This window comes from Notechis scutatus, chromosome 1 (genome assembly GCF_049901735.1).
Source record: "Notechis scutatus isolate UNSWTSFEM ecotype Mainland chromosome 1, rNotScu1.2, whole genome shotgun sequence".
In the NCBI taxonomy this organism is placed as follows: Eukaryota; Metazoa; Chordata; class Lepidosauria; order Squamata; family Elapidae; genus Notechis; species Notechis scutatus.
This window is the reverse complement of record NC_142009.1, coordinates 193,874,131-193,901,813: the sequence shown is the minus strand read 5'-3', so window position 1 is coordinate 193,901,813 and position 27,683 is coordinate 193,874,131. Positions and strand designations below refer to the sequence as shown.

At 43.4% G+C, this 27,683-nt stretch overlaps 1 protein-coding gene across 21 annotated transcripts in view; it reads right to left on the bottom strand.

Annotated features, from left to right (window-relative positions):
• COBLL1 (cordon-bleu WH2 repeat protein like 1) overlaps window positions 1-27,683 on the bottom strand; it is a 135,260-nt gene that overhangs the window by 64,449 nt on the left and 43,128 nt on the right. For 4 of the 21 annotated variants that reach the window (XM_087949810.1, XM_087949822.1, XM_087949820.1 and 1 more), the window contains exon 1: window positions 5,441-5,589. The exons of 13 other annotated variants lie outside the window; for them this stretch is intronic. In XM_087949810.1, the coding sequence (XP_087805936.1) occupies window positions 5,441-5,442 (2 nt within the window). In that variant the 5' untranslated portion in view covers window positions 5,443-5,589. Of the gene's footprint in view, window positions 1-5,436; window positions 5,590-27,683 lie in introns of those variants that run through there. 4 more of the 21 variants (XM_087949811.1, XM_087949821.1, XM_087949812.1 and 1 more) reach the window with 3 other exon arrangements.

The window sequence follows — 27,683 nt, the reverse complement described above, 5'->3', positions numbered from 1 at the left end:
CGGTTTTCTGATTCAGCTAGTCAAAATTCAGGTTTGCTCTTGGGTTAATTCGGCTTGTAAATTTTTCCCCAATTAATTTGGCGATTTCAAGGCTTGTGGCTCTATTAGGTCATCCTCCCGATCAGTTTGAGAGCAATTCTTTGTGGCTGGCGGAGCCTGTCACTCCGCAGGCAGCCTGAGACGGCTGCTTCAGGCAATTAGATTATCTAATCCCCCGATCGTCTTATCTCTGCGATCTTGGCGGAGCGCTCGCAGCCGCGGCTCACTTCTCCTAGCCGTTTCGACTGCCAGGATCATTCATCTGACAATTTAGAGAGTCAGCAACAGCGGCTCATTAAACTGCTCAGGCAATTAACATCTGTCTTCCCTCCATTTTCAATGGCTGGCTTCAAGTTCGCGCCTAAATATCACAGGCGCCATTCCCCGCTGGTTTCCCTTCTTGGGGACCGGGGCAGGTACCTTCCCACTCCGCTTCCCTGGCATTATTTCTCTTTTATTTTGCTGGCGTTGGATAGGCAGGCTAGTCCTTAAACAGGAATTTCTTTTTCTTTCTTTTTGCAATTGCTTTTGGATCATTACATTGGAGTGAAACCGCAAGTGCCATTTCAAACAGCGGGACATTTTTGACAGGAAAGGATTCCAAGTCTGGACCTCAAACATCTGAACAGATCATTGGTTTATCGAAAATTCAAGATGACTACTCTCCAGTCCATTCTGCTCAGCATCAGGGAGAACAATGTCCTGACCTCTATAGATCTGACAGAGGCTTATCTCCATATACCAATTAGACCTGCTCACTACAAATATCTTAGATTTTGCTATTGTGATCGGCACTATGAATATATCGCCCTACCATTCGGTCTGGCTTCGGCCCCTAGGACTTTTACCAAGGTCCTAGCGGCTTTGGCTGCCTCCCTCAGGATCAAATCTATTCGTTTACAATGTTATCTGGATGATATTTTAATTTTGTCATCTTCTAGACATTAAGCAAATTTGGATACCAAGATTACTTTGGAGACCCTTCAAGGTCACAGCTTTTCCGTAAATTGGGATAAAAGCCATTTGATCCATTCAACTAGGCTAGCTCATTTAGGGGCAGTGATAGATACCGTGGTGGGCAAGGTTTTTCTCTCTCAGGACAGGTTGAATAGTATCCAGTCTTTGGCCAGAGAGATCAGAGCCTTAAAGAGAGTTTCCCTGGCAGTTCTGTCTTGACTGTTAGGGAAACTGATTTCTTGTATTTCCATTGTGCCTTGGGCTCGATTCCATTCTAGAGATCTGCAATGGTTCCTACTACCTTTCCAGTGATCCGGAAGAGCCACTTCCAACGTCTGGATAAAGGTACCGCACAATGTTCTCCGATCGCTCCGCTGTTGGTCGGAAAACACAATAAACAAGGGTTGTCCTTTCAAGGAACCTTGTAGGGCAACGATCACAACCGATGCCAGCCTGGTAGGATGGGGAGCTCACTTCCAATCCCACACTGCACAGGGAAGTTGGACTATTTCCAAACAATCACAAAGCATCAACCTGTTGGAACTGCGAGCAGTTCATCTGGCGTTACGCAATTTTCTACCCCTTTTCCAATCACGCCACAGTCTGGTCTTGACAGACAATATCACAACCAAGGCCCACGTAAACAGACAGGGGGGTATCCACTACAAATTTCTGATGCTGGAGATGGCCAGGTTGTTCAAGTGGGCCGAGGCCAATCTGTTTTTGCTCAAGGCAGAGCACATAGCAGGGGCCTTAAACACACAAGCGGACTGGCTCAGCAGGGCCACGATAGATCAGACAGAGTGGCGCCTACACCCATCTGTCTTCCAGGAAGCAGTGCGGAGATTTGGGCAACCGGTGATTGATCTATTTGCCTCTCCCCTCAACGCCCAATTGCCCCGGTATATTTCAAGGTACCCGACTCAGGGGGTGGAGGCCGTCAACGCCCTACGATGTCAGTGGCCTCCCGGACTTCTATATGCGTTTCCTCCACTCCCTATAATACCCAGGTTGATCCAGAAGTTATTGAAGGAACAAGCGGAACTGATATTGGTCGCCCCTTACTGGCCCAGGTGAACGTGGTTCGCGGACTTACAGGACCTGTCGAGAGAACAACCTTGGAAAATTCCACTGTCGAGGGTTTCCCTCTCGCAAGGGCCGGTAGTTCACCCGGACCCACAATGTCTCAGCCTAGCCGTATGGAGGTTGAGCAGAGCCGTTTAAGGACCCAACAGATTTCAGAGGATGCCATTGCCACCATACAAGCATCCAGACGGTCCTCAACAAATCGTATATATGAGGCCACGTGGTCCGCTTTCTGTCGCTGGTGCCAGGGGTCTAAGATCGACCCAACAGCCCCATCAATAGGACAATTATTGGACTTTTTACAGGAGGGGTTGACCAAAGGCCTATCTCCAAATACTTTACGCAGACAGGTGGCGGCCTTAGCCTCGGTGATATCCTGGGGTGACCTTCATTCCATAATGCACCATCCACATGTCCGCAGCTTTCTTAAGGGTGCTGCAAACTTACGATCTCCTGTAATTCACCGCTATCCCACTTGGGAGCGCAACAAGGTGGTCTTCTTAATTGCGATCACATCAGCAAGGAGGATTTCCGAATTGGCAGCATTGTCGATGAGAAAGGACCTGTGCGTGTTTCATGCGGACAGAGTGGTCCTCAGATTGGATCCATCGTTCACCCCTAAAGTAAATTCAGTCTTCCACAGAGCGCAGGAGTTGGTGCTTCCAAATTTTTGGAAACCATCTCATAGACTGGAGCATCAATGGCATCGACTTGACGTTCGAAGGGCGTTAAGCATCTATCTAGACCGCACGGCGGCATTTCGAAAATCTGAAGCTCTATTCCTATCCTTCAAACCATCCACTTTAGGACACAAGGTGTCGACAACGACCATTGGTAGATGGTTGAGAGCCACCATAGCTTACGAATGCCAGTCCATCTCAGTTCCTAAGGGCATTACAGCCCACTCGACAAGGAGTGTGGCAACATCAGCAGCATGGGCCACACGGGCTTCCATAGACGAAATTTGCAGAGCGGCAACTTGGGCTTCACCATTGCCCTTTGTCAGAAATTATAAAATTGATGTCTATGCCTCAGCGGACGCATCATTTGGCAGAAGAGTCCTGCAGAGGGTCCACAGAGTTTAGGAGTGGATTTCGATCCAGACGGAGTCCCTCCCTAAGGGCAGCTTTGGTATGTCCCACTTCTGGATGCTCTGAACAGCTCATGGGAGAAAGGGCGTTGGTACTTACCTGATACGCCCGTTCTCTGTGAGCTGTGAAGAGCATCCAGTCCCACCCATTTCTTTCCATCTGGTGGGGTTCCGTTCCAGTCAGGGATCTAGATTAGGTGATGAATTCCAGACTTTGGCACTCAGTCTTCGCAAAACTGGGGGACGCTGGGAAGGTGTCCCGTGGAGGAGGCGGAGCGTCCCGGAGTTTTAAGCCCAGCCTTTCCAGAAGAGACTGAAGCACCTCCCACTTCTGGATGCTCTTCACAGCTCACAGAGAACGGGAGTATTAGGTAAGTACCAACGCCCTTTCTCCTTGGTGGTATAACCAACTAAAGCACTGAAATTGTTTGTTTACCACAAAAGTATATAGTGTGTAATATTCCAAACACTGCTGAACTATACCTCCCAAAATCTTTCACAACTGGCCACACAGACTAGGGCTCCTGTAATTTAACATCTGGAGTACAATATATTTTCTGGTTTAATATTTGGTTCAACTCTGGGCTCCTCAGTTTCTTACTTTTCTCTCCAGATCAAAGTGTGAACCTTTCTTTAGCAGCTACATATAGTAATCTCTTCTTAACACTTAGAACACTAACACTTAGAAAGATGCTATAGAAAATAGATCATGCAAGTTTTGTTGTTTCTACTTTCTGTGTTTCTTAATCCACTCAGCATTGTCAATGAACATATTTCAACAGAGCTTTCTTACAACACGTGGTGAATTACTTGTTTATATATCAAAGTTCTGGGGTTGCACTTAAGTATCATCTGGATAACATTTGAAAAATAAGCTTTCTCAATATTCATGTCTATGTGAGTTGTTTTATGCCTCAAATTAACTTGCTTCTTAAAGAAATTGGACCAGTGTTATTTTTAAAATGTAATACACGCAGTTCTATAATTAAGGTAATTAAAGAAAAATACTTCTCCCCGAAGATTATACACTTGGGATGGCTGTTCCCCCCGATTTTTCAGGCTTTCTGAATACAAGGAAGAAATACATCTGAAACCTGAAGCCAGTTCAGGGTAGGACAGTAGTTAAACTATTGTACTTAGTTAGACCAGAGAGATCAAAGTTCAGATCCTCATTCAACCATGGAGCTCACCGGGTGCTTTACCTCAGTCTAGTACTTTATAGGCTTATTATTGTACAAATACAATGTACACTCCCACGTGCACTCAAGAAAGAAAGAAAAGATAGAAATACATTATTAAAATGAATACCTCTGAAAACTGGCATTATCCCTATAACCTCAATGGCAAAAGTAAGGATTCTATGGATAACAGCTGCCAAGGCTATCATTTCCCATACCTGAATATGTTACTGGCAGCATGTCAGTGATACTACAATCCCAAAGATATGTCTATTATGGTTTTTAGACTGCTACTGTTAAACATTACAGTGAACAGCAAAAAAAATCTTCCTCCTAACTGATCTTACTTAATATTACTTGTCAAATAGCTTACATTGTTCAACTGTAGCATTCATTCTTATGAATCCTATAATTATTAGCAATGGAATACATTCCAACTATTATTCATTGCTTGTTGGCAGACATTCTAGCTCTATATATTGGTTAGTTGAAAAATTTTATTCCATGGTAGGTCCACAATTTCATAGGACACCAAAAGAATATAAAATATTGTTTAAAATAAGGAACATCCTTGAAAATAAATATTTTAAAATGGTATTGATTAAGCATGCCAATATGGACTTCTAAAATGTGCTTATAATAAAATCAAGGCCATATTAATATACCCAAACTAGATACCTATATATCTAAAAAGCAAAAATATATTTCTTTTCCTACCCACAAGAGGAGAGTCAGAGTAGCAAAAAAGAGCACAACATGAAGATGAAGAGATGGCTAAAAGGAAATAAAGTGGTCATATGCAAGCAAGGAAAAGATAAAATTAAACTTATGACACTCAAAGAAAGCACAAATGCTTCAATGCACAGCCCAATGATGTATTTGGAAATTAGTTTCCTCTATCTCAATATGCTTATGTCCATGTGAGCATGAATGCCACAAGCCAACACAAAATTCAAATAAGGTTTCTTTGTTACTGATCTATAAAACCTACCATTTTAGTTATGACTTTTCACCTTTGGCAATAAAAGAGTAAAGCACTTCACACACAGACACACACACACAAAAGCCAGAGAAAGACATACATACCTACATTTATGGTTTTAACATCTGCATATTTAGTCTGATTACAGGTATTTTCCAAAAATAGGTGTTGTACCAGCACTAATCCTTACATAGGGCTCTAGAAATGCATTTCACTGTCACTTTACTGTAAGTGGTTCAGAGCACAGTTCAAAGTCTTATTTAAATAAAACTCCCTGGCCTGTTTTCTGAATTGATGTTTTTGCCTTTACGTCAGTTGTTCTCCTCCTCTTTGCTGTAACCCTTGCAAAATAATTAGAAAAGATTTATAAAGGGGGCACAGTCCTTTTTTATTTATTGTCTGTCTTCCTTGACAAGACGAAGAAAGATTTTTTCTCTTCACTGTATGCAAGCATAGGAGCACCCAAATATTTATTCCCTGCTTCTGATCATTAGCTACTTCCACACCCCTCCCACTCTTTGCTGAATTCCTGTTGAAAAGGGGTGAGCCAAAAAAAAAGCCCCCACATGACTCTTCAGTCTCACAAACCAACACCCTTAGCAGCCCTTGGAAACTATGAAAGTGTCAAAAGCCTATCCTGCTCTGGCAAGACACCCTTCCCAGCAATCTACAAAACTTGCCAAGCTAAGATTTGAAGGGGGGAAAAAGAAATAACAGACCATAATAATTTGAGGATCAGATAAGCACCATAATTGAAATCTGCCTTGATATATAGTCGATTAATTTTCCAGCCAAAACTCCAATGTTGGTTTAACAACAGAGATATGGAATATATGAATAGGATAAACGTATTTCCCAAATGATGTTAGATATTTTCGGAAAAGAAGCATTTGATCAAAAAGTAAGATTCATAAAATAATTCAATTCTTTTTTCAACTGCTTATTAATGTTGTAAAGTTTTAGAAATCATGTTCCATACTGATATGTTTTTCTCATTTTTAAACTTTTAATTTATCTAAAGCATCAGTGTTAATCATTTCTAATTACTATTGTGTGTGTATATACACACATATATGTGTGTATATATCAATCACCAAATTCATTAACTTACAGATTGTCTTTGCTTAACAACCATTCATTCAGTGACCATTCAAAGTCATTGTGGCTCTGAAAAAAATGATACCTCCAGCTCTTGAAGTTATGGCTGTTGCAGTAGTCTCGCAATCATATGAACAAGAGAAGGGCCAGGGGAGACATGACAGCAGTCTTCCAATATTTGAGGGGCTGCCACAGAGAGGAAGGGGTCAATCTATTTTCTAAAGCACCTGTAGGCCAGACAAGGAATAATGGATGGAAATTGAACAAGGAGAGATTTAACCTGAAAATAAGGAGAAACTTTCTGACAGTGAGAACAATCAACCAATGGAACAGCTTGCCTTCAGAAGTTGTGGGAGCGCCATCACTGGAGGCTTTCAAGAATAGATTGGACTCCCATCTGTCAGAAATGGCGTAGGGTCTCCTGCTTGGGCAGGGGATTGGACTAGATGACCTACAAGATCCCTTCCAACTCTGATTATCTGTTAACAAAATGCAGGTGCTTGGCCACCTAGGACTAGGTGGCCAAGCCAGCTTCCTCATTGCCTTTGTTTGGTGGAAGTCTGCAGAAAGTCACAAGGAAGTCCTCGTTTAATAACCTACAATCTTCGCTTTAAATGGCCCCATGAACTGCTGGGATTGCCATCACTAAATGATGAAGTCATATATGACATTGCATTTTATGACACCACTGTTTAATGATGGAAATTCTGGTCCCAATTACCAACCAAGGACTTCCTGTATTCTATATTATTCACATTTTAATGCAATAAAACAATTTATAATAGCACTTTTTCAGAATGAGCATCAATTGGCTACATCAATTTGATATAGGGAAGATGGAAACATCAAAAATTGTAACACAATTTCATAAATTCAAGTCTGGAACTTTTTAGTTATGTGAACAACAACAAAAAAAAGACAATTGGGGTACCCCTACCAAAAATGTTTCTTCTCATAGCTGTAGTCTTCATGGAACAAAAGCCCTCAGATTCTGTTTGAGGTTCTATATTTTATAGAAACAATGGTGAATTAGCAATCTACTTCCACATGTAGCTTAACCTGCTTGATAGTATAATTTGTAATTTCCAGGCATACTATTGAGTTGGGAAAGAAAGGGGGAAAAGGTAAAAAACCACAGAAAGGGAGATTAGAAAGGGAGAAAATAAGTAGTGCTACATATTTTGGTTCCGGTTCTACCAACTACTTTCTTCGGTGCCATCTTCATCACTAGCACATTCATTAAGGGAAAGTAGAACCACCCCTATATTAGTGTGCCTCCAGACTTCAGCTTGGTCCGTTTAAATATACAATAAAACTGACAGAAAACTGCTCAACCTAGTATTTAATGTGACATTCTATTAACATGTAAGTTACAGGCAAAAAAACCAACCATTTAATTTTCAATTAATGTGTCAGTAACCTATGTAAATTCAAAATAAATGAAAAAAAAATGAATTAATCTGAAGTACTGCAGCAGTCTCACATACTATTCAAAATTACAGGTTCAATTTATATTGTTAGGGCTCCCCCACTCCTTTTTCTCTTTTTATCAGTAGAAGGGAGTGGTTTGAAATATACACTGCCATTGCACCAAATATTACTATCCCTAGGGAAATACATTGACTCTGAAACAAAAGACACTTACATTACATTGAAGTAATCTGATTGTATACTATTCTGCATGCAATGTTATTTTAAAAATAAGCTTTTGTTTAAACTGGGTGTTTCTTTGGCAAAGTCATTTTTTGTTATTATGGTGAGATTCTTGATAAAATATGTCTTTTGTTTACAATGCTTTGAAAAATTACATTATTTGAAATGTTACAATGCTAAGTATATATATTTAGATGGTGCGACCCAGCCATCATTCATACATATTATTTGCATATTTTTAAAAAGCACCTTGTTTCCATAAGCTAGCTCCATTATTATGGGATCTTGGACTTGTATTATCTACAGGTTGGGAAAGATTGACATTCCCAGGATAAGTTTGCAACTGAAAACTTATATAACCTAATAAAAAATTTCCTGTAACTAAATATGAATTTAAGAGCACCAGATTTATTTTGTTTCTATGTCATAAAACTAGTAACAAAATCAGTAGCATAGAATCAACAGCATTTTTCAAGCTAACTAAAAAAAATGAACTGTAAATTGAAAAGCCACCTTGCAATGGTTCATTGCAAAATTATGTTTGTGCTGTCTACAGTTATTTATTTCTCGGTTGGATGTATAGCCTGCCTTTCCTCCAGAAACCGTAACCCTGCGAGGTAGATCAGACTTAGAGAATGACTCGCCTAAAATACACAGTTAGCTTCTATAGCCACGCATAGAGTTGCAAACTAGATTTCCCTGATAACAATCCAGTGCTGTACCACAATGATTCCCTGTGACTATTCAAATCTACTGATAAATCATGGGCTGTACTAAGAACTTTAATGTTTGTTTCCCAATAGTGAATATATAAGCTTCTGTATTTTTAAATGAGGTTCAAAATATTATAGGTATGCATATATAAACGGTAATTCAGAGTATTTATTTTCTTTATCATATAAACATAAACTTCAAAGACTAAACACTAGCATTAAACCATTGAAAAGCAAAAATTCAGGTGTATGTACTCACACAACAGTCATAACAAGGTATGGTGCAGTTAAAAGTATCAGCCCTCTGTAGCTAATTAGATACAAACTACCTTCATTATCAATATGGATGCTCTGCTTAAAATATTAATATTCCTAATCATAGCATGTCTTCTGCTTACCCAAATGTTGAGATGCAGGATGCTTTCTCTATACTCCAACAACTTAAAACTTTATGGGCTCTTCCCTCTATAGCAGCAGCCCCCAATCTTTTGGGCACTAGAGACAGGTTCTGTGGAGAGAGGTTATTCCAGGGACCGGAGGGGGCATAGTTTCGTGTGTTGCCTGTATCTTGAGAATGGGGCTTCACTTGACTGTGTGACCCGGTTTCTGGCATGCTGTAGACTGGTATTGGGGACCCCTGCTCTATAGCACATGTGTAGAAAAGTTCTACACTGTAGCTGCTCTCTTTCTCTTCAGATAAGACTATCATTTAAGCCTTTCTATTTATAATTTCACTGTCAGGCCAAAATAACCTTGGAAGCATGTGTACAGATCTTTATCACTGTTTTAGCTTGTTTCCAATAAGGGCATTCTGGTCTTTATTCTGTAATTGTATTATATAGCTGTGTAGGTTTTTCTCCTCTTTCATTAAAGATCCCTTTGAAGGGCCCCACTTGACAAAAAGCATCTCAATAAATAAATCAACTGCTGGTAATCCTGACATATCCACTTCAGCTAATTCAAGAACCTACACTAAGCAGCTTTACCATTTTTAAAATAACCTAATTCAGTAATGGACTAATCTGCTCTACACAATGGAAGTCTGTGTTCATATCAGTTTAATTGCAGTGTTAGATATCTCAAGAATAGCAAACACTACCCAATAGAGATACTGTTGTTTCAGTGGTACCCCCTCAGTTTCTACAATTCTAATTCCACTTTATTGGCTTTTAAGTGGGCTTTGAAAACCTTTTTAGCTGCTTTTAACTAATATCCTAGGCTGAACATTCTACATTTTAACTGCTATTATACAAGATTTCTAAATTGTTTCAACCGTACTGTTAATGTATAAACACCTCCTTCCAAATCAGAGAAATGTGCAGTTGCAATGCATTGCTACTACAATTGATTTTTCTTAAAATGAAAAGATACTAGAATACAATGAATAAGTGGCAGAATGAATAAAGGTGCAGCAAGAAGCAAAGACACCTGGGCTGTCTAAAAGATTAACATGTCTGGAGTGACTTTGCAAAGATTAGTTTAAATCCTAGCATAGAATAGCAGATTTCATCCATTTGTACACAAAAGGCGTTGACTTTAAGGCAAATATCACTTTTTGCAATGGAGATGAACTGGTATTCAGACAGCATGAATAGTAATAATCACAATAATAATGAAGTATTGCACTCTAACACCAATTCCACTTGGGTCTTCCAGCATGAATATACCCTGTTGGATCTTGTTCCCTACTTTTGGGTAAAGAAAAAAGGACATGGTTGTCAGAAAGTGTAGTGACTTTAAGCTAGGAGTAATAAGGGACACGTTAGTAGCGCAGGCACTCTCTGGCTCTACTGCGGCTTGAGCGCTTCTGCTGGACGGGGGAGAGGTGTTCTTTGAAGAACCGGGAGAGAAGTTGGAGTGCGACCGGCTTCACCGGCTGCTAGGTACTGACAACTCGATTGGTATTGACAAGGACGTTAAGCTAGCTAATTAAAGGAATAAACTATATTTTTGAAGCACAAGCCCGTATTTTACTCGTGTACAGAAACACTCACCTTTACCTGTCTTCCTATCTACACCCCCGTACACTGTTTAGTTTGTTTTCCCTAAACGCGCGACGGCAACCCCAAGGTTCATTTTGTCCTCCCCAGTCCCCTAGTCATATCAGGAAGTCAAGAACTTTATTTTTTAAAAAACTACTTTTTATAAATTAGGAAACGATCTACTTTTGCTATCTCTCTAGGTTTCATTTTGGTGATAAAAGATTAAGAGAGAGAATGATACATGGTCTGAAAACCCTGAGAGCTTCATTCTGTTTCTGTGTTTGTAAGGCAGTTTTAAACAGGTATCTGTGATTTACGACCAGGTGCTTATCAGTCATTTGAAGTTATGACACGCCTCCACAGAGCTACTTATAGATTCAAACTAGTTTCTATGAACACCCTCCCCATGCAATTACAGGAGTGCACTTTGGATGCTTGGTAACTTTACAGCTGTTTGCAAAATTTTGTGGTCACAGGAATGTGATTTATGATTATTTTTTTTTGCCAGAAACTGGAGTTTCCATTTTCCGGCAAAAAAAAATACCCATTGTAAACAATGGATTTGCTTAATGACCACCACAATAAAGGTTGTAAAATTGGATGTGGTCACATAGTGACCCGTTTAACAACCAGAACAACTTACAACTATAATTCTTGGCTCAATTTACATCTGTAAATCAAAGACTACTTGTATCAAATCATACTATTAGTACATTTCAGGTCAGTATTTTACTGGCCAAATTCCACCCCTGCAACTGTACAGAAGCTAGGAAAAGACTGAGTTAAATTATACTAAAGGTACATCCTAATTTCCAGTGTTCAATTATAAATCAGCACCTAGCAGACCTTGGATAAGCAGTTAGACTGGTGATATTTTTATGGGAAACTTCTTGGAAACTGACTAGGATAGAAAACCAAAAAGCATTCTGGAAAAAAGGCAATGGCAACATGTTGATGCTAAGAAAACTGTTTGGAGATGTCCATGAATTCCTGAGAGGTTGAGTTGAACCCAAGAGGACTTTACTGTTACCAGCAGTTAATTAGTATCTAAATTAACAGCCTACGCAAATGTCTAATCCAGCGTTGTTTTATTCTTCAATAATATAAATCAGTTTATCTGTTGTCTGAAAATATTCTGCAAAGTCTCTAATACAAACTTATAAATATTTCATTTTTACCCTCAGAGCCTGAAAGGAACACAGAGGCAGAAAAACAAAAGGATGAATTAAATGAAGTGTCATGCCAACCGTGACACCAGATTGTGAGAGCCAATTCGCAAAAAAGCTGCCATAATTAACTTGGTCAGACATAAATCTGTGAAAAAGGTATTTGCCCCTGACTCTAATCCCCAGACATGTTAGGGGTACACTTCAGAATGAAGCACCACTTTTATTTTCCAAGAATTATGATAGCATTGGGGAGCAATCATGTTTCAAAGCAAACAGCAAGCTTCCAGCACAGAAATTGGCAAACTGCTCTGAAGTATGCCAGAAGTATTTCCTCTTTCTATTTTTGATCTAGAACAGGGGTGTCAAACTCAATTTCATTGAGGGCCGCAGCAGGGTTATGTTTGACCTCAGGGGAGCCAGGGTGATCGGCGTGGATGGAGTGGGCGTGGATGGGGTAGGCGTGGCCAGCTCGACATCACTCATCAAGGCTCCGTTTTTGGCTGCAATGGCCTTCTGCAGCCCTCTGCCAGCGAAAATGCACAGCCCTCCTGGGCTCCATTTTTGCTGGCAGAGGCACCATGGGCTGATCCTTTGCTGTTTCCAGGACGGCCCTGCGGGCCAGATCTAAGCACCCTGTGGGCTGGATCCAGCCCACGGTCCTTGAGTTTGACACTTAGAAGAATCCTTTTAAAAAGTACAAATTGATGGACCTCAAGAAAGATAACCACAAGCACTTAACACCCATGGACAGCCGAAGCAACGTTCTGAAGTATGACAATCAACAAAATTGCTTTTAAAAGTATTCTAGGGTGTGTACTCATAAAAAAATAAGACAATTTTCTAATTTGTTGTTTCATGCCAAAATGTGGTTTGCTGCATGCTGCATGCATAATGTCATTGTGTGTCTGCTTCTTTTAGAAGTGCCATACGTGATCAATTCCATTGTGGATAGCAAGATAGGTCTGCATTTCATTGTACAGTATGTTAAACACATGGCTTAATATGGCTTTATATTAACCATAATATGGCTTAATGTTAAATAAGGACCAGAGTTGGCTATCACTTGGACTAAAGGAAATTGTTGATAGAAAGTGAAACTTGAGTTGTGTGTTTAAATAAAAAAAACCTTTAGTCATACAAATTGCTGGGTGATAATGAAAACATCACAGGATTCAGGATAAGGTACAAATGTTGACAAAAAAAATAAAGGTTATCAGGAACAGTCAAGAGGTTCGTGTACTTCCCTCACTACTCCTTTAGAAGATTCACTAAAATATAAATTATAGGACATATTTAAAAATAGTTCAGGACTCCAAGCATGCCAATTGCACAAACTCCCATACAGAATTACATTATGGAATGTATGTATGAATCTAGTCTCACCAATATAAAGGCAAAGTTTCCTCTGTCCAGTTGTGTTTGACTCTAGGCGTTCATCACTTTTTCTTCACCAAGGGAGCCAGCGTTGTCTGAAGACTTTTCTGTGGTCATATGGCCAGTAAGACCTTACTTCGAGGGACACACAATGCTGTCACCTTCCCACCAAAGTGGTACCACTTTTATCTACCCTTATTTGCATGCTTTCAAACTGCTAGGTGTGCAGGAGCTGGGGCAAGTTATGGGAGCCTCCCCCCCACCCCTACAATCGTGCAACACTTGGGACTTGAACCCTATCAGCTTTTTAGCTGACAAGTTCAGCGTCTTTAGCCATCAAGTCACTGTGCCCTTCTCACCATTATAGTGAACAGCAATTCTTTTCCACTTTAATCAAATGGAAGCTATGCAAACCTTCATATTTAGATAAATGGCTGAATGTCATTTTTATCTGATTTATACAGCTACTAATTTCACACAAGTAACTCTGGAGGCCTTACCAAAAACCCACTACATGTCATACTATCTCATGTTAGGCTCATTTTACAACGTGTCTTTTTTTTCTTGCTAGTATTTGCCCTTAAGTGCTGGGCCTGCTTATTTTTGGACCAATCATGGATAGATTCATTGGTTATGACCAGGAACTGACCAACCAGTATGTTGTCAAGCCTCACATCATGGGTTGAGTTATTGGCCCAGAGTCACCAGCTGGTTTTATGCCTAAAGTGAGGCTAGAACTTACAGTCTCTGCCAGCTGTCTTAACCACGAATCAAACCAGCTCTCTTTAAGAAAGCAGAATCTACGCAGCTTTAAATTGATCGGTTTAGGTTGAGATATAGGTAATTGAATTCTCCTTTATTTTAATGGCCAAGGAAGCTCTGAAGTAATTTGCACAAGTTCAACTGAAAATACCAAAAATTTTGGGAATAAAAAGTGTCAGCTTTACCCAAAACGCTGCCACTTGCAGAGCCACAAAGAATGTTACCCCCAAAGAATAGAAGAAAACATGTTCTGTGAAGTTTGTGAAGAGGATCTAACTCTGGAATTTTCCAGTTTAGGACAACTTCATTTTTTAAAAAATCTGTATAATCATTTCAAGCTTTTATTATATAAAATTAATAGTTTAAAACAGCAGTAATCCTTCACTCCCATCTCATGCATTCATTTACACTCCTAACTACAAATACCATTCTTAACATTCCACTGGAGTGTTATCCTGGATAAAACAGAGCATGGGGGAAACCTCCTGGAGAGGACTAGCTAAAGGAGGGGTATCAAACTCGCGGCCTGCGGGCTAAATGCATCACGCACTGGCCATGCCCACCCCCATTTTAGTGAAGGGGGGAAAGTTGCGATACGTCATGTGACGATGTGTCATCATGAATTTGACACCCCTGAGCTAAAGGATCTTTTTGAAGCACCTTGTCAAAGCTCATCCAATCAAGCAGAATAATCAAAAACCTTAAAAACCGGTAAATTGGTGATTCACGCAAGGAAACCCGGTTATGCTGTTCTGAAATATGAGTACTTGACCTTTATTTCTCATTAACAATTTGTTAAATTGCAGTAATGGCAAAGCATATTTCAATATGTCAGAATGAAAGAGCAGAAGGGTCAGGCACTGGTTGTTTGCATGACAATGAATTTTCCTCTTCCATTCCGATTGTCACAATTGTCTATGTTTATGAAAATAAACTTCTCACATAAAACAGATTAATAAGACACAAAATGGCACCTGCTTACAAACCTGATGCTAGTAAATTAAACCCAGAAAGCTTTGGGTAAGTTTGTTTCCACTCCCAAGAATAAATAGAGGAAAAACAAAAAATAGTTAAAGAACTTTGCAAAGACATACATAGTTGTCATTATCTGAGAGCACAGGAGTATGTAGCAGTGTGATGTAACATGGCATCAATACAGTATTCTAGATACTAGGAACAATGGGCATTATGCAAGCGACCTTTCAGTTCTGCAGTCGGGCCTTCCTTTGATCTTCTCTCAAACTCCATGTGTACAAGCCAAACCAGTTCAAAAGGAAACCTGAGGACTTTACAGTGATAGAAAAGGGAGAAAGAACCTGTACAACTAGCAGATGCCCTTCTGCCAGCAGAATGACCCATTTGATGCAATTCATGAATAGAAGGGACTTTATTCTCTTATTTTCCAAGCTAAACATGTTGCAGCAAATACTAACTGTAATTAGAGCCAGAAACTGATTTGATAATAATAATTAGGCCTCGTGCTCAGAAATTCTTAACATTGGTACTATATAATAGTTCACCCCAGGTGTCTCAGAAAAGGAAACAAAGGGAATCTGAACACATTAGCCTTAAAGCAAATTAATACTAAGAAGATAATTCAAAGCAACAAACATTGTTGGAGAGGGGCATATCCCGTGGAATTCAGAATGCCAATTATAACACTTAAACACTTTCTTATTGGAAACGTAGCCTTTAACCTGCTACTCTCAAAAAGCCAGAACTTCAACTAAAAGTGTTCTGATTCAGAGGTGAATGGTACCACCTGCTAACAATTTTCCTGCCCTAAATAGACCTTGCAACTCTGCCAGATTTGTAGAATCATTTGCCAACTGATTTAGAATTTTTACTATGAGGTTTGTAGCCTGTTAATACCTAATAAACTGAATTTTGCTATAGAGCAATCCATTTTCTCATTTCCTTTACACTGGTTCTGCTGCTTTGATTCTTAAACCTAACCATTGTTTATTTATTTAAAAAAATATTAATAGATTTATTTATTCTGGGAGTTGAAGTCCACAAGTCATAAAGGGGCCATCATTCCCCACCTCTGACATACAGGGTAAATCTTAGGCCAAGCACTTTTACTTTCCATCCCTGGTAGCAGCACAGGTCTGCAAGCTGCAGATCTTGGTAAAATAAAGATACCTGATCTTGGCCTCATCTCAGTTTCTTTTTTCCAATCAAACTTTCTGTTCACAAATGAGTTGCAAATATATTAAGCCTTAAACATGAGTCTGAATTGAATACTTTTAACTCCTGTTATTAAAAGGCATAATAAGTATAATCACCTAAAGGAGAGTTTATTCAGTAAAACAGAAAAGAACTAAAATTAAAATCATCTCAAAATATTGGTCTCTTTCCCTGTTAAGGAAATACCTAAAAATGTAACAACATTCTTTCACAATAAGCTACAGTTGTGTGTTTGCAAGATTTATTTTTTAAAATGCTTTTTCACTTTGTCTTCCCCAAATTATTAAAAAAATACAAACAGATCTGCTTCCAAAATACACACACAAAACATGCTCTTGCTTTAACATATTACAAAACTTTCAAAGTTTCATGCTATGAGGTAATTGAGTTAAAATATGTCAGAACATTAGCTAAACAGCTAACTTCTTCTAATTCTTCCTATCCCAAGGGGCAGCCATTTTGCTCAAACAAAAAAATTCCAAAACTCAGTGCTGATGGTACTGACTGCCAACTCATAGCTTAAAAAAAAGTCTGCCAAAAAAGCTGTGAAAAATTTGATCCTAAGCTGGACAAACTCACACCCTTTGTAGACTGCCGTGCAAGTAGAATGCTCAGCAAAGTACTAACTGGGAGTTATTTGAAATAAATCTCAAGAAAGGTGAGGATCGTCTGGTAGATTAGTAACAGGAACTCCTGACCAGCAGTTCAAAAGCCAGATTCCTCCAATGAAGTCAAGAGGAATTCCATCTAACTTTTAGCACAGGGGTGTCAAAATCGCAGTGTCACATTGTCATCATGTGACGTATCACGACTTTTTTCCCCTTCGCTAAACCGGGGGTGGGGGTGGCCAGCACGTGACACGTTCAGCCTGTGGGCCACAAGTTTGACACCCCTGTGTTCTAGCACATTTATCAAATCAAAGGTAACATGCACAAATGCCAAAGAAAATATTACATTCAGTAGGAGTTCCACAGTGCAAAAGTATTACCATGGATGCATGCATGTTTGCTTTATTTTATTTATTTAAAATATTTACATAGCCATCCATCTTATGTATCATAATCCCGGGTAGCTATAATAATAATAATAAAACAATAACAAGTGTAATTCCTGGGCTCTAGCCACATAACACCCCAAAGCTTGTGGGAAGAGCTAAGATTTCAGGACTTCTCAGAAGGTCGGGGGAGGGGGGGTATGGGCCTGTCAGAGCTTTGCGGGGGGAGGGTTCAAAGGGAGGGGATGCTATGGAAAAGGCATACTGACTAGGTCCCAATAGGCAACATTAAAAAAAAAAGGAGCCTGGAGCATGTCTATACTTGGAAAGACAGTCCCACAACTGTCCCAGACCATTTGAGGCTTTAAAGATGATAACTAGCTCCTTGAAGAACATCGGAAAAGAAGTGGAAGACAGTGTAGCTCCCATTGCAGCAGTAAAAACATAAGACAAACCATAGCAAAACCACAAGGGCCTCTGCACTCTGGATGGTTTCCAAGGGCAGCCACCCCAAAATAAAAGATTTCAGTAATACAAATTGAAAATGATGAGGGTGTGAGCAGTTGTGACAAAATCGAGGAATGGGTGCAACTGGAGCACAAGGTAAATCTATGCAAAGTCCCTCCAGCTACAGCTGCCACCTGCTCCTTGACAATGAATCTTATTTAAAATAAATATATAAGGATTCTTCAAGTCATTTGGAGAAATCAGTGTTGAATTGGCTCCCTCAAAATGAAGTTTAAAAATATTCCATCAAATTCAGATCAATGGGGCATGTCAATTCTATACTAATACTGAGCTTAAATTGGGCGTTGGTTCTTACCTGATACGCCCCTTCTCGGCGAGCCGCGAGGAGCATCCAGAGACTGGGATGTGCTTCTGAGTCCTCTTCTTGCAGGCTGAGCTTTAGATGAGGAACGCTCCGCCCCTCACGTGGTATCGCGCAGCGTCTCCCCAGTTTTTGCGATAACGAAGAGAGGTTATTAATTCTATCTAATCTACTATTGGCTCCTTGGCTGAAGCAAGATTCCCCACCAGACGGAGAAATTAGGGTGGGGCTGGATGCTCCTCGCGGCTCGCCGAGAAGGGGCGTATCAGGTAAGAACCAACGCCCATTCTCCTCGAGCCGCTCGGAGCATCCAGAGACTGGGACATACCAAAGCTGGGCTGTCCTACGGGTGGGACTCCGTCTGGCCCGAAGGCCCCTCCGGATCACTGATGACCCTCTGTAAGACCCGTCGGCCAAAAGAGGCCTCCGCTGAGGCGTACGTATCTATTTTATAATGTCTGATAAACGGGGACGGAGAGGTCCAGGTGGCTGCCCGACAAATGTCAGCGATGGGGGCTTGCGTGGCCCAGGCCGCCGAGGTGGCTGCACTTCTGGTGGAATGGGCGGTTATTCCACCCGGAGCGGGCAGAGAATGGGAAAGGTAGCACCTCGCAATAGTAGCCCTGATCCAGCGACTGATGGTGGAAGGAGAAACCTTAAGCCCCAGTGACCTGGGTTGAAAGGATAGGAAGAGGGATTCCGACCTTCGCATGGATTGAGTGCGCTTAATATATATACGCAAGGCCCTTCTAACATCTAGGGTGTGCCAGAGGACCTCCCTGCCCCTGGAGGGCCTAGGGCAAAATTTGGTAGAACCAGTTCCTGTGACCTATGGAAGGGAGAGTTAACTTTGGGTAGGAATGTGGGGTCAGGACGAAGGACCACCCGATCAGCGTGGAATACACATAGATCGCTCCTAACTGACAAGGCTGCTATTTCCGAAACTCGACGAGCAGAAGTAATAGCTACTAGAAAAACTACCTTAAAGGTGAGAAACTGAAGGGATGAATCCCTCAAGGGTTCGAACGGGGAACGTGTGAGAGAAACGAGGACCTTGTTGAGGTCCCATGTGGGGAACCTGTGAACAGTGGGAGGGCACAGGTTGGTGGCACCCTAAGGAAAGATCTAATTCGGGGGTGATGAGAAAGGGAGCCGTAGTTATCACAGGAGACCACGGTTGAGAGGGCAGAAACTTGTCGTCTCAGGGTGTTAGGTGCGAGCCCCTTACGAAGGCCTTCCTGAAGAAAATCTAGGATCTGAGCCACAGAGGGAGAGAGGGGATCAACCTGAGACCCGCTACACCACTTGCAGAACCCCTTCCAAGTGGCATCGTAAATTGTCGTGTAGTGGAAGGTCGCCTAGCGGCCAAAATAGTGTCGATGACTTGACTCGAGAGATTCTCACTAGTCAGACGGATCCGCTCAACCTCCAGACGGCTAACTGGAGCCATTGAGGCTCCGGATGCAGAAGGGCCCCTGAGAGAGGGAGACCCTGTCCGGGGATCCTCCATGGGGCGCTACCGATAAATTGCGGAGATCCGCAAACCACGGTCGCCTGGGCCAATAGGGGAGCCACCAGGAGAAGGTCTGCCCTCTCCTGAAGAAGTTTCTGTATTACTCTGGGAACTAACGGGAGCGGAGGGAAGGCATATAGGAGCCCTGGGGGCCATGGGCAGCGCAGAGCATTGTGATTCTCCGACCGGTGAGATGGATACCGGGAGAAGAACCGTGGAAGCTGAGTGTTGGACGGGGAGGCGAAGAGATCCACCACCGGAAGGCCGAATATTCTGGACGCTTCCTCGAATAGGGATGGATGGAGACGCCATTCTGCCTGGTCCACCGTGGCCCTGCTCAGCCAGTCCGCCTGAGTATTGTCTACTCCGGAGATGTGTTCGGCTTTTAGTGATAGGAGGTTGGATTCTGCCCAGCGGCAAAGGCGCTCGGCTTCCCTCATTAGCTGGATGGACTGGGTGCCGCCTTGCCTGTTGATATGGGCCTTGGCCGTGACGTTGTCCGTGAGAACGAGGACGTGATGTTTGCGGATCTGAGGAAAACTGCGCAGGGCCAGATGGACAGCGTGAAGCTCTAGCCAATTGATGCTGCACCTTTGCTCGGACGGCGACCATCTGCCCTGAGCCGAGAGCGAGTCGAGATGAGCGCCCCAACCGGACAGGCTTGCGTCCGTAGTGACGGTGAGTCGTTGAGGTTCCGCGAAGAGGTGGCCTCTGTTGATGGCGGGATTGGTCCACCATAGAAGAGACGTGAGGACCCTTGGAGGGACCCTGACTCTGGCCTTCGAGTTGCTTCTTCCGGATCGTTGGAATGGGAGCAGGAACCACTGGAGGGATCTGCTGTGTAGACGGGCCCAGGGAATAATAGAGATGCATGACACCATTTTGCCCAACAATTTAGAGAGGTCCAGTAAGGCCACCCTCCTTGAACGCCTGATCTGTTTGACCAGGGCCTGAATGCTAAGGAACCTCTCCTGGGAGAGGAAAACTCTTTGAGAAACCGAATCAATTATGGCGCCCAAGTGGTTGATTCGGGTGGAAGGGGTAAGTTGGCTCTTTTGCCAATTGACTAGAAACCCGTGTGCCTGTAAGGTGGAGAGGGTGACCCTGGTATCCCTGACTGCCTGGGATTTGGACGGGGATAGAATAAGGATATCGTCCAAGTAGCAGTGGAGGCGGACAGGAACGCTCCTGAGATGAGCCGCCAGAGCCGCCAGGACCTTGGTGAAGGTCCGGGGGCGAGGCCAGTCCAAAGGGAAGGGCCACGTATTGATAATGAAGGCTATTGTGACAGAACCTGAGGAATTTGAAATGGGAAGGCCTGATTGGAATATGGAGGTATGCCTCCGAAAGATCTATGGAGGATAACCAGTCTCCCGCCTGGTGCCTAAAAGAATTGATTGCAAAGTGTGCATTTTGAATCTACGCTGGATAAGGTGACGGTTGAGCCGTTTCAAGTCCAGGATGGCTCTCCAACCCCCAGAGTGTTTGGGCACCACAAAGAGATGGGAGTAAAACCCCTTTCCTCTCTGATCCGGAGGGACAGGATGAATGGCCTGGATGTCAAGAAGATGATGGATGGCTGCATCCATTAGTGCACGTTTGGAGGGATCCCTTGAGGAGGGGGGGGAAGAAACAATCAGGGGAGCGGACCTGAACTCCAGGGCGAGGCCAAACCTGATTGTGTCCCTAACCCATGCATCGGATGTGGATATGTCCCATTGGGCGGCGAAGTGGCTGAGGCGGCCGCCAACGGGGGAGGAAGAGGCTCTACCTTCTGCGGTAGGGCCTTCCTCCCGATCCCGAAAGGGTCTCTTGTAGCCGCCACCGCGTCTGGATCTGTCGCCCGGGTCCGTGCGGTCCTGGGATCGGAAGGAAGGGGGTCTGGGGTATCTGGGCGGGAAGGGGGTTGGTAGAAGGGCGTGGAAAGCTCCTCCGAAAGGGCTGAGAGCCCCTGGCCTCCGATCTTCGAAAAGGGAGGGCAAATACTTTCTCTTACTGGCCCTCGACCAGCAGTGGTTCCAAAGCTGGGCCAAACAGTTTATCTCCCGTAATGGGAGCAGTGGCCAGCTTGACCTTATTCTTTACGTCCGCCTGCCAGTGTTTGAGCCATAGCATGCGTCTAGCCGTGACATGCGACGTGATGGCCCTGGAAGAAAATTTTACCGACTGGTAAGTGGCGTCAGCCGAGAACTCGGCTGCAGCCACTAACTTCGCTATATCCTGGTGAGCTCTGAGATTGGAAGCAGGGATGTGGTCCTTGAGCTGACGTAGCCAGCGGATAGAGGACCTCGTGAAAAATGAGGCGGCCGTAGCTGACTTAATGGCCCAGGCGTCAGATAGGTGAGCCCTGCGTAGCGCCTGCTCCGCCCGCCTGTCCTCAGGTTTCAAGGCCTCTAGGGCCTCACTAGGGGTAGAGGAGGAGGCTAGACCCACAATGGGGTCATCGACCTCCGGGATATTCAGGAGGTTAGACAGAGCCGAATCGAGATTAAAGAATCTCTTGTCTTGGCTAGAGGGAGTGGGAGGGGTCCCTGAGGAGGTAAGTTGCTTCGCTACCAGATCTACGAAGATGGGAGGGGATGGGATGACCTCAGCTTCCACCACTGGTTGGGTGAAAATGGAGTCCTCCGGGCCCTCTGGGACAGGGGGGGTTTCTGCAGCGGACTGGGAAAGAAGGCCAGAGACATTCTTGGCCTTAAGGAGGAGGGACTTGAACATATGCGGTTTGAACAGCCCCCAAAGGAGGGTTGGTCGGGAGAAGGGTCCTCGTCCTCCGACATCTCCCCTCCATGATGTCAGCCTCTAAGAGGGGTTCACTGTAGCGGGAGGATCCCATCCGGGAATCCTCTTCCTCTTCCCTGAAATCCCCAAAGTCCCCTTCCTCCTCCACCTGGGCCCCAATCGGAGGAGGGCTGTCCCTCTGAGAGAGTACCTGATCAACTGGGGGGACCGGTTGTGGAAGGGATCTGATTGATATCGAGTCGTGCTCGGAGGCTCGCGGAGAGAAGCCTGATCTTGTCATGTGTTGTAGTCCCTCTGCTATGCCCTGGCGGATGGCTGATTCCATCCAAGCCCTGATGTGAGGTGGAACCTCGGAGGTAGAGGGTTCATCGTGGCGCAGACCAGCGGCTGTGGGTGTAAAGGTGGCTTCGGGGTCCGTCTGGTCGGAGGTCCGGGGTCGGAAGACCCTGAAGCGAACTGCGCCTAGGTAGGGAAGAGGGGTCTGAGGGGAGAGATTGAGCAGAGGTAGAAGGGTTTGGAGGAGGAGGTATTGACGGCTCCGAGCGGGACTCCCTTGAACGCCGGTCAAACTCTTTTTCCAACGCTTTGTGGCGCCTTAAGGCGTCACGTTGGGCGGCCTTGGAAGGTTCCTTGTCCTGTCTAGAGCCCTTAGGTTCCTTGTCCTGCCTGCGCAAGTAGTGGGACTTTGCCTTAGCCTTCAAAGAAGGACGTTTAGAGGGATTGTCGTCTGCCATGTTAGATACAATTACTAGCAAAGGCGGTTGACTCGCCCAGATCAGGCCTGGATGAGGCCGGGTGAAGGTGAAGCTGGCCCTCTCCCCTTTTGGAATTTGTTGTGTACAGAGATAACAGTAAGGTATCTAAGAAATATAGTATGTACAGAAAAATAGATACTCTAATTATAATTCTTCCTTATCCTTTTGATTGATTTTTATCTTTATTATGCTTTTGTACCAAATGTATATACAGGTTATCCGTATATATTTATATATCTACGAAAAAATATTATTGTACAAGACAAAAATTATTATTATTATAATTATTTTTTTTTTTTTTTTTTAATATATTCCTTTTGTATATGTATTAAGTATATATATATATAGATAGATTTTTTTTTTTTTTTTTTTTTTAAACAGTAACCGTAACAGTGAGAACTTCGTATATCTCAGTACAGGCCAATTAGTCAAATAAACACCTGAGGCCTATGGTAGAAGAAGAGCCTCTGGCAGCAGGCCTCCAGACAAGAAAAATAAAACCGGAGGGGGGGGGCTGCAACTTCGCCCCGAAAAACGGGCTGCGGGAGGCCAACAAGTAATACAAGGGCCAGCCAGGTGGAAGAAATGGGCAGCTAAGCTTTGACCCAAGGCCTGGGGCTCCAATTCGCCGCAGCTAAAGAAATTCAAAATGGCGCCCGACCACGATGCAGAGCCAAAATGGCGGCCGCAAGCTGAACCGTCGGGACGCCTTCGGGACGGAAGGGAGGGCTTTGCTGGTCAGCTCAGCGCCTAGGGCCCTAGGGGCGATGACCCTCCCGATCGGTGTTTAAGGTGGGGGGAATCCAGCAGTAAAGAAAACGCGTGCCACGAGGCAACGCGGAGGCAGCGAAGCGATCTGATAAGGGTGGGGGGTCGCGCTATCGCGCTGCGAGCCCGCAGCCTTGCCCCAAGGACGGGAAAATTTTCCCTTAAGTCCAGACCCTTTGCGCAGGAGGAGGAAGGAAAAGCAAACCTTATCAAGACGAGAGGGTTGTAATAGGAAAGAAATGTGCGATCAGCCAAGGAGCTCTCTGAAAACACAGCCTGACTCTTCGAGGCTGAGCAAAAGACTGGGGAGACGCTGCGCGATACCACGTGGGGGCGGAGCGTTTCCTCATCTAAAGCTCAGCCTGCAAGAAGAGGACTCAGAAGCACATCCCAGTCTCTGGATGCTCCGAGCGGCTCGAGGGAGAAACTACACTGCTCAAAAAAATAAAGGGAACACTTAAAAAACACAATGTAACTCCAAGTCAATCACACTTCTGTGAAATCAAACTGTCCACTTAGGTAGCAACACTGATTGACAATCAATTTCACATGCTGTTGTGCAAATGGAATAGACCACAGGTGGAAAGCATAGGCAGTTAGCAAGACATCCCCAATAAAGGAGTGGTTCTGCAGGTGGTGACCACAGACCACTTCTCAGTTCCTATGCTTTCTGGCTGATGGTTTGGTCATTTTTGAATGCTGGCGGTGCTTTCACTCTAGTGGTAGCATGAGACAGAGTCTACAACCCACACAAGTGGCTCAGGTAGTGTAGCTCATCCAGGATGGCACATCAACGTGAGCTGTGGCAAGAAGGTTTGCTGTGTCTGTCAGCGTAGTGTCCAGAGCATGGAGGCGCTACCAGGAGACAGGCCAGTACATCAGGAGACGTGGAGGAGGCCGTAAAAGGGCAACAACCCAGCATCAGGACCGCTACCTCCGCCTTTGTGCAAGGAGGGACAGGAGGAGCACTGCCAGAGCCCTGCAAAATGACCTCCAGCAGGCCACAAATGTGCATGTGGCTGCTCAAACAGTCAGAAACAGATTCCATGAAGGTAGTATGGGGGCCCGACGTCCACAGGTGGGGGCTATGCTTACAGCCCAACACCATGCAGGATGTTTGGCATTTGCCAGAGAACACCAAGATTGGCAAATTCGCCACTGGCGATGAAAGCAGGTTCACACTGAGCACATGTGACAGAGGTGACAGGGTCTGGAGACGCCGTGGAGAATGTTCTGCTGCCTGCAACATCCTCCAGCATGACCGGTTTGGCAGTGGGTCAGTCATGGTGTGGGGTGGCATTTCTTTAGGTGGCCGCACAGCCCTCCATGTCCTCGCCAGAGGTAGCCTGAGTGCCATTAGGTACCAAGATCAGATCTCCAGACCCCTTGCGAGACCATATGCTGGTGCGGTTGGCCCTGGGTTCCTCCTAATGCAAGACAATGCTAGACCTCATGTGGTTGGAGTGTGTCAGCAGTTCCTGCTAGACAAAGGCATTGATGCTATGGACTGGCCCGCCCGTTCCCCAGACCTGAATCCAGTTGAGCACATCTGGGACATCATGTCTTGCTCCATCCACCAATGCCACGTTGCACCAGACTGTCCAGGAGTTGGGGGATGCTTTAGTCCAGGTGTGGGAAGAGATCCTTCAGGAGACCATCCGTCACCTCATCAGGAGCATGCCCAGGTGTTGTAGGGAGGTCATATAGGCACGTGGAGGCCACACACACTACTGAGCCTCATTTTGACTTGTTTTAAGGACATTACATCAAAGTTGGATCAGCCTGTAGTGTTTTTTTTCCACTTTAATTTTGAGTGTAACTCCAAATCCAGACCTCCATGGGTTGCTAAATTTGATTTCCATTGATAATTTTTGTGTGATTTTGTTGTCAGCACATTCAACTACGTAATGAACAAATTATTTAATAAGAATATTTCATTCATTCAGATCTAGGATGTCTTATTTTTGTGTTCCCTTTATTTTTTTGAACAGTGTATTTTTTGCTATGAGGAAAAATATTTTTCTTCCACTGCTTTCTTCAGCAAATTACCCCTCTGGATTACTGCACTGCTTCAGGAAGACAATTAGTTCCATCTTTCCAAATTACTTAATATAGGTCATGTTGACTTTTTTTAAATAAAGGGAATGATTAAACTTCTGTATACACGAGTTAGAATGAAATCCAACTATTCAATCCCCTTGCCTCATTTACTTTTATTATGTATTTATTATTTAGATATCATTTATTAATATTTTATTATTGTTGTTATATGACAAGCTAATGTTCATTTACAGATGTAATGAATTGAACTGAACTGAATTGAATTGAAGCTTGTGGTCAGCAATGCTTGGTGCTGTCTAGACATCGATACATGTATTAGCTGTAGAGATGGTCTGGGGGAGGGCTGAGAAAAGTCTAGAGAAAAACCCAAACAAACTCCCTTTTCTTATTCTGTACTTTGCTTTGCTGATAAGGAGCCAGGCAAAGAAAATAGTTTTGTGTCTCGTGAAGGACGGAAAGCCCGCAAACCTCCAAGATGACTTGTCAAGATCAGGAAGGATTCCAGGGACAAGAATTTGAGCCGTGGAGCATCTGGTTGGTAGCTAGAGACCCCCTAATAGCTAAACCAGATTAGACAGCTTTAGTAGCCATTGAAGATAGAAGGGTTTCTTTCCATTTCTATCCAGAGTAAAGGTGACTGGTAAATCTAAGATGGGCTGAGCAACTAATTCCAATTAGGATTTATGAGAATTGGGTGAGACGAGGAGAAGTGTTAAAGTGTATAACCCTAGACAGAAGAATGCTGAAGGGAAGAAGTGACCATGCAGCTAGGTTCAACTAGGGTTGAACATGTCAGAAGCAGAGATGGTATTCAGCAGGTTCTGACCATTTCTGGAGAGCCAGTAGCAGAAAATTTGAGTAGTTTGGAGAACCGGCAAATACCACCTCTGACTGGAGATTTTACAGTATCCTTCCCCTGCCATGCCCACCAAGCCATGCCCACAGAACCGGTAGTAAAGAAATTTGAATCCCACCACTGGTAAGAAGGTAAAAGAAACCAAGATCAAAGTTTGCCTGCCCGGTTCAGTTGCCTATCACTTCTTCAGCTTAAGAACAGATAGTACAAAGCCAAGCATTAAATAAGCCATTTCCTTGGATCTAGAGAGGTAAATAGGAACACTGTAGAATCAGTCTGGAGGTGGGAAAATGCCTACTAAAGAATGCAAGCCAGTAACTGAAATCAGTGAAATGTGAAACTATTTGCACATTCTGATGAGCCTTGGCTTCCATCCAAACTGCTTTTTATTTCTGAGTAAAATAACAGAAAAAAAACCTGGGAGCCACATGATCAGACCTTAAACTTATCTCTGTAACTCTGGTAATGATTTACTTTAATCAACCAAATTTTCAGGGCATGGGACAAGAGTTTTATCTAGGCCTGCTTTATCACTTTTATGTACCACATATGGGACCCGCATTAGAAATCAAGGCCCTATTCCTTGTTCAAAAGTGACAATGGTCCTACACAGTGCTAAGTTTCCTCTTTCCATTTGACACTGCACACACACACAGTCCACAAACAGTTGTGAAATCTACACAACCCCCCACCCCAAGTAAAATAAATACATACTCTAATTCAACTCTCCACCATCCCAGACCAAAAGTAAAGTTTAATATTTGAGATCCTTCCAGTGGTAAACACCATATGCCAATATAAGCTCCTTCAGCCTACAGGTTATTCTACTTAACAAATAAAAAACAAAACCCGAATCAACCTTTTAACTGCTATTATTTATTTTCATTTGCTT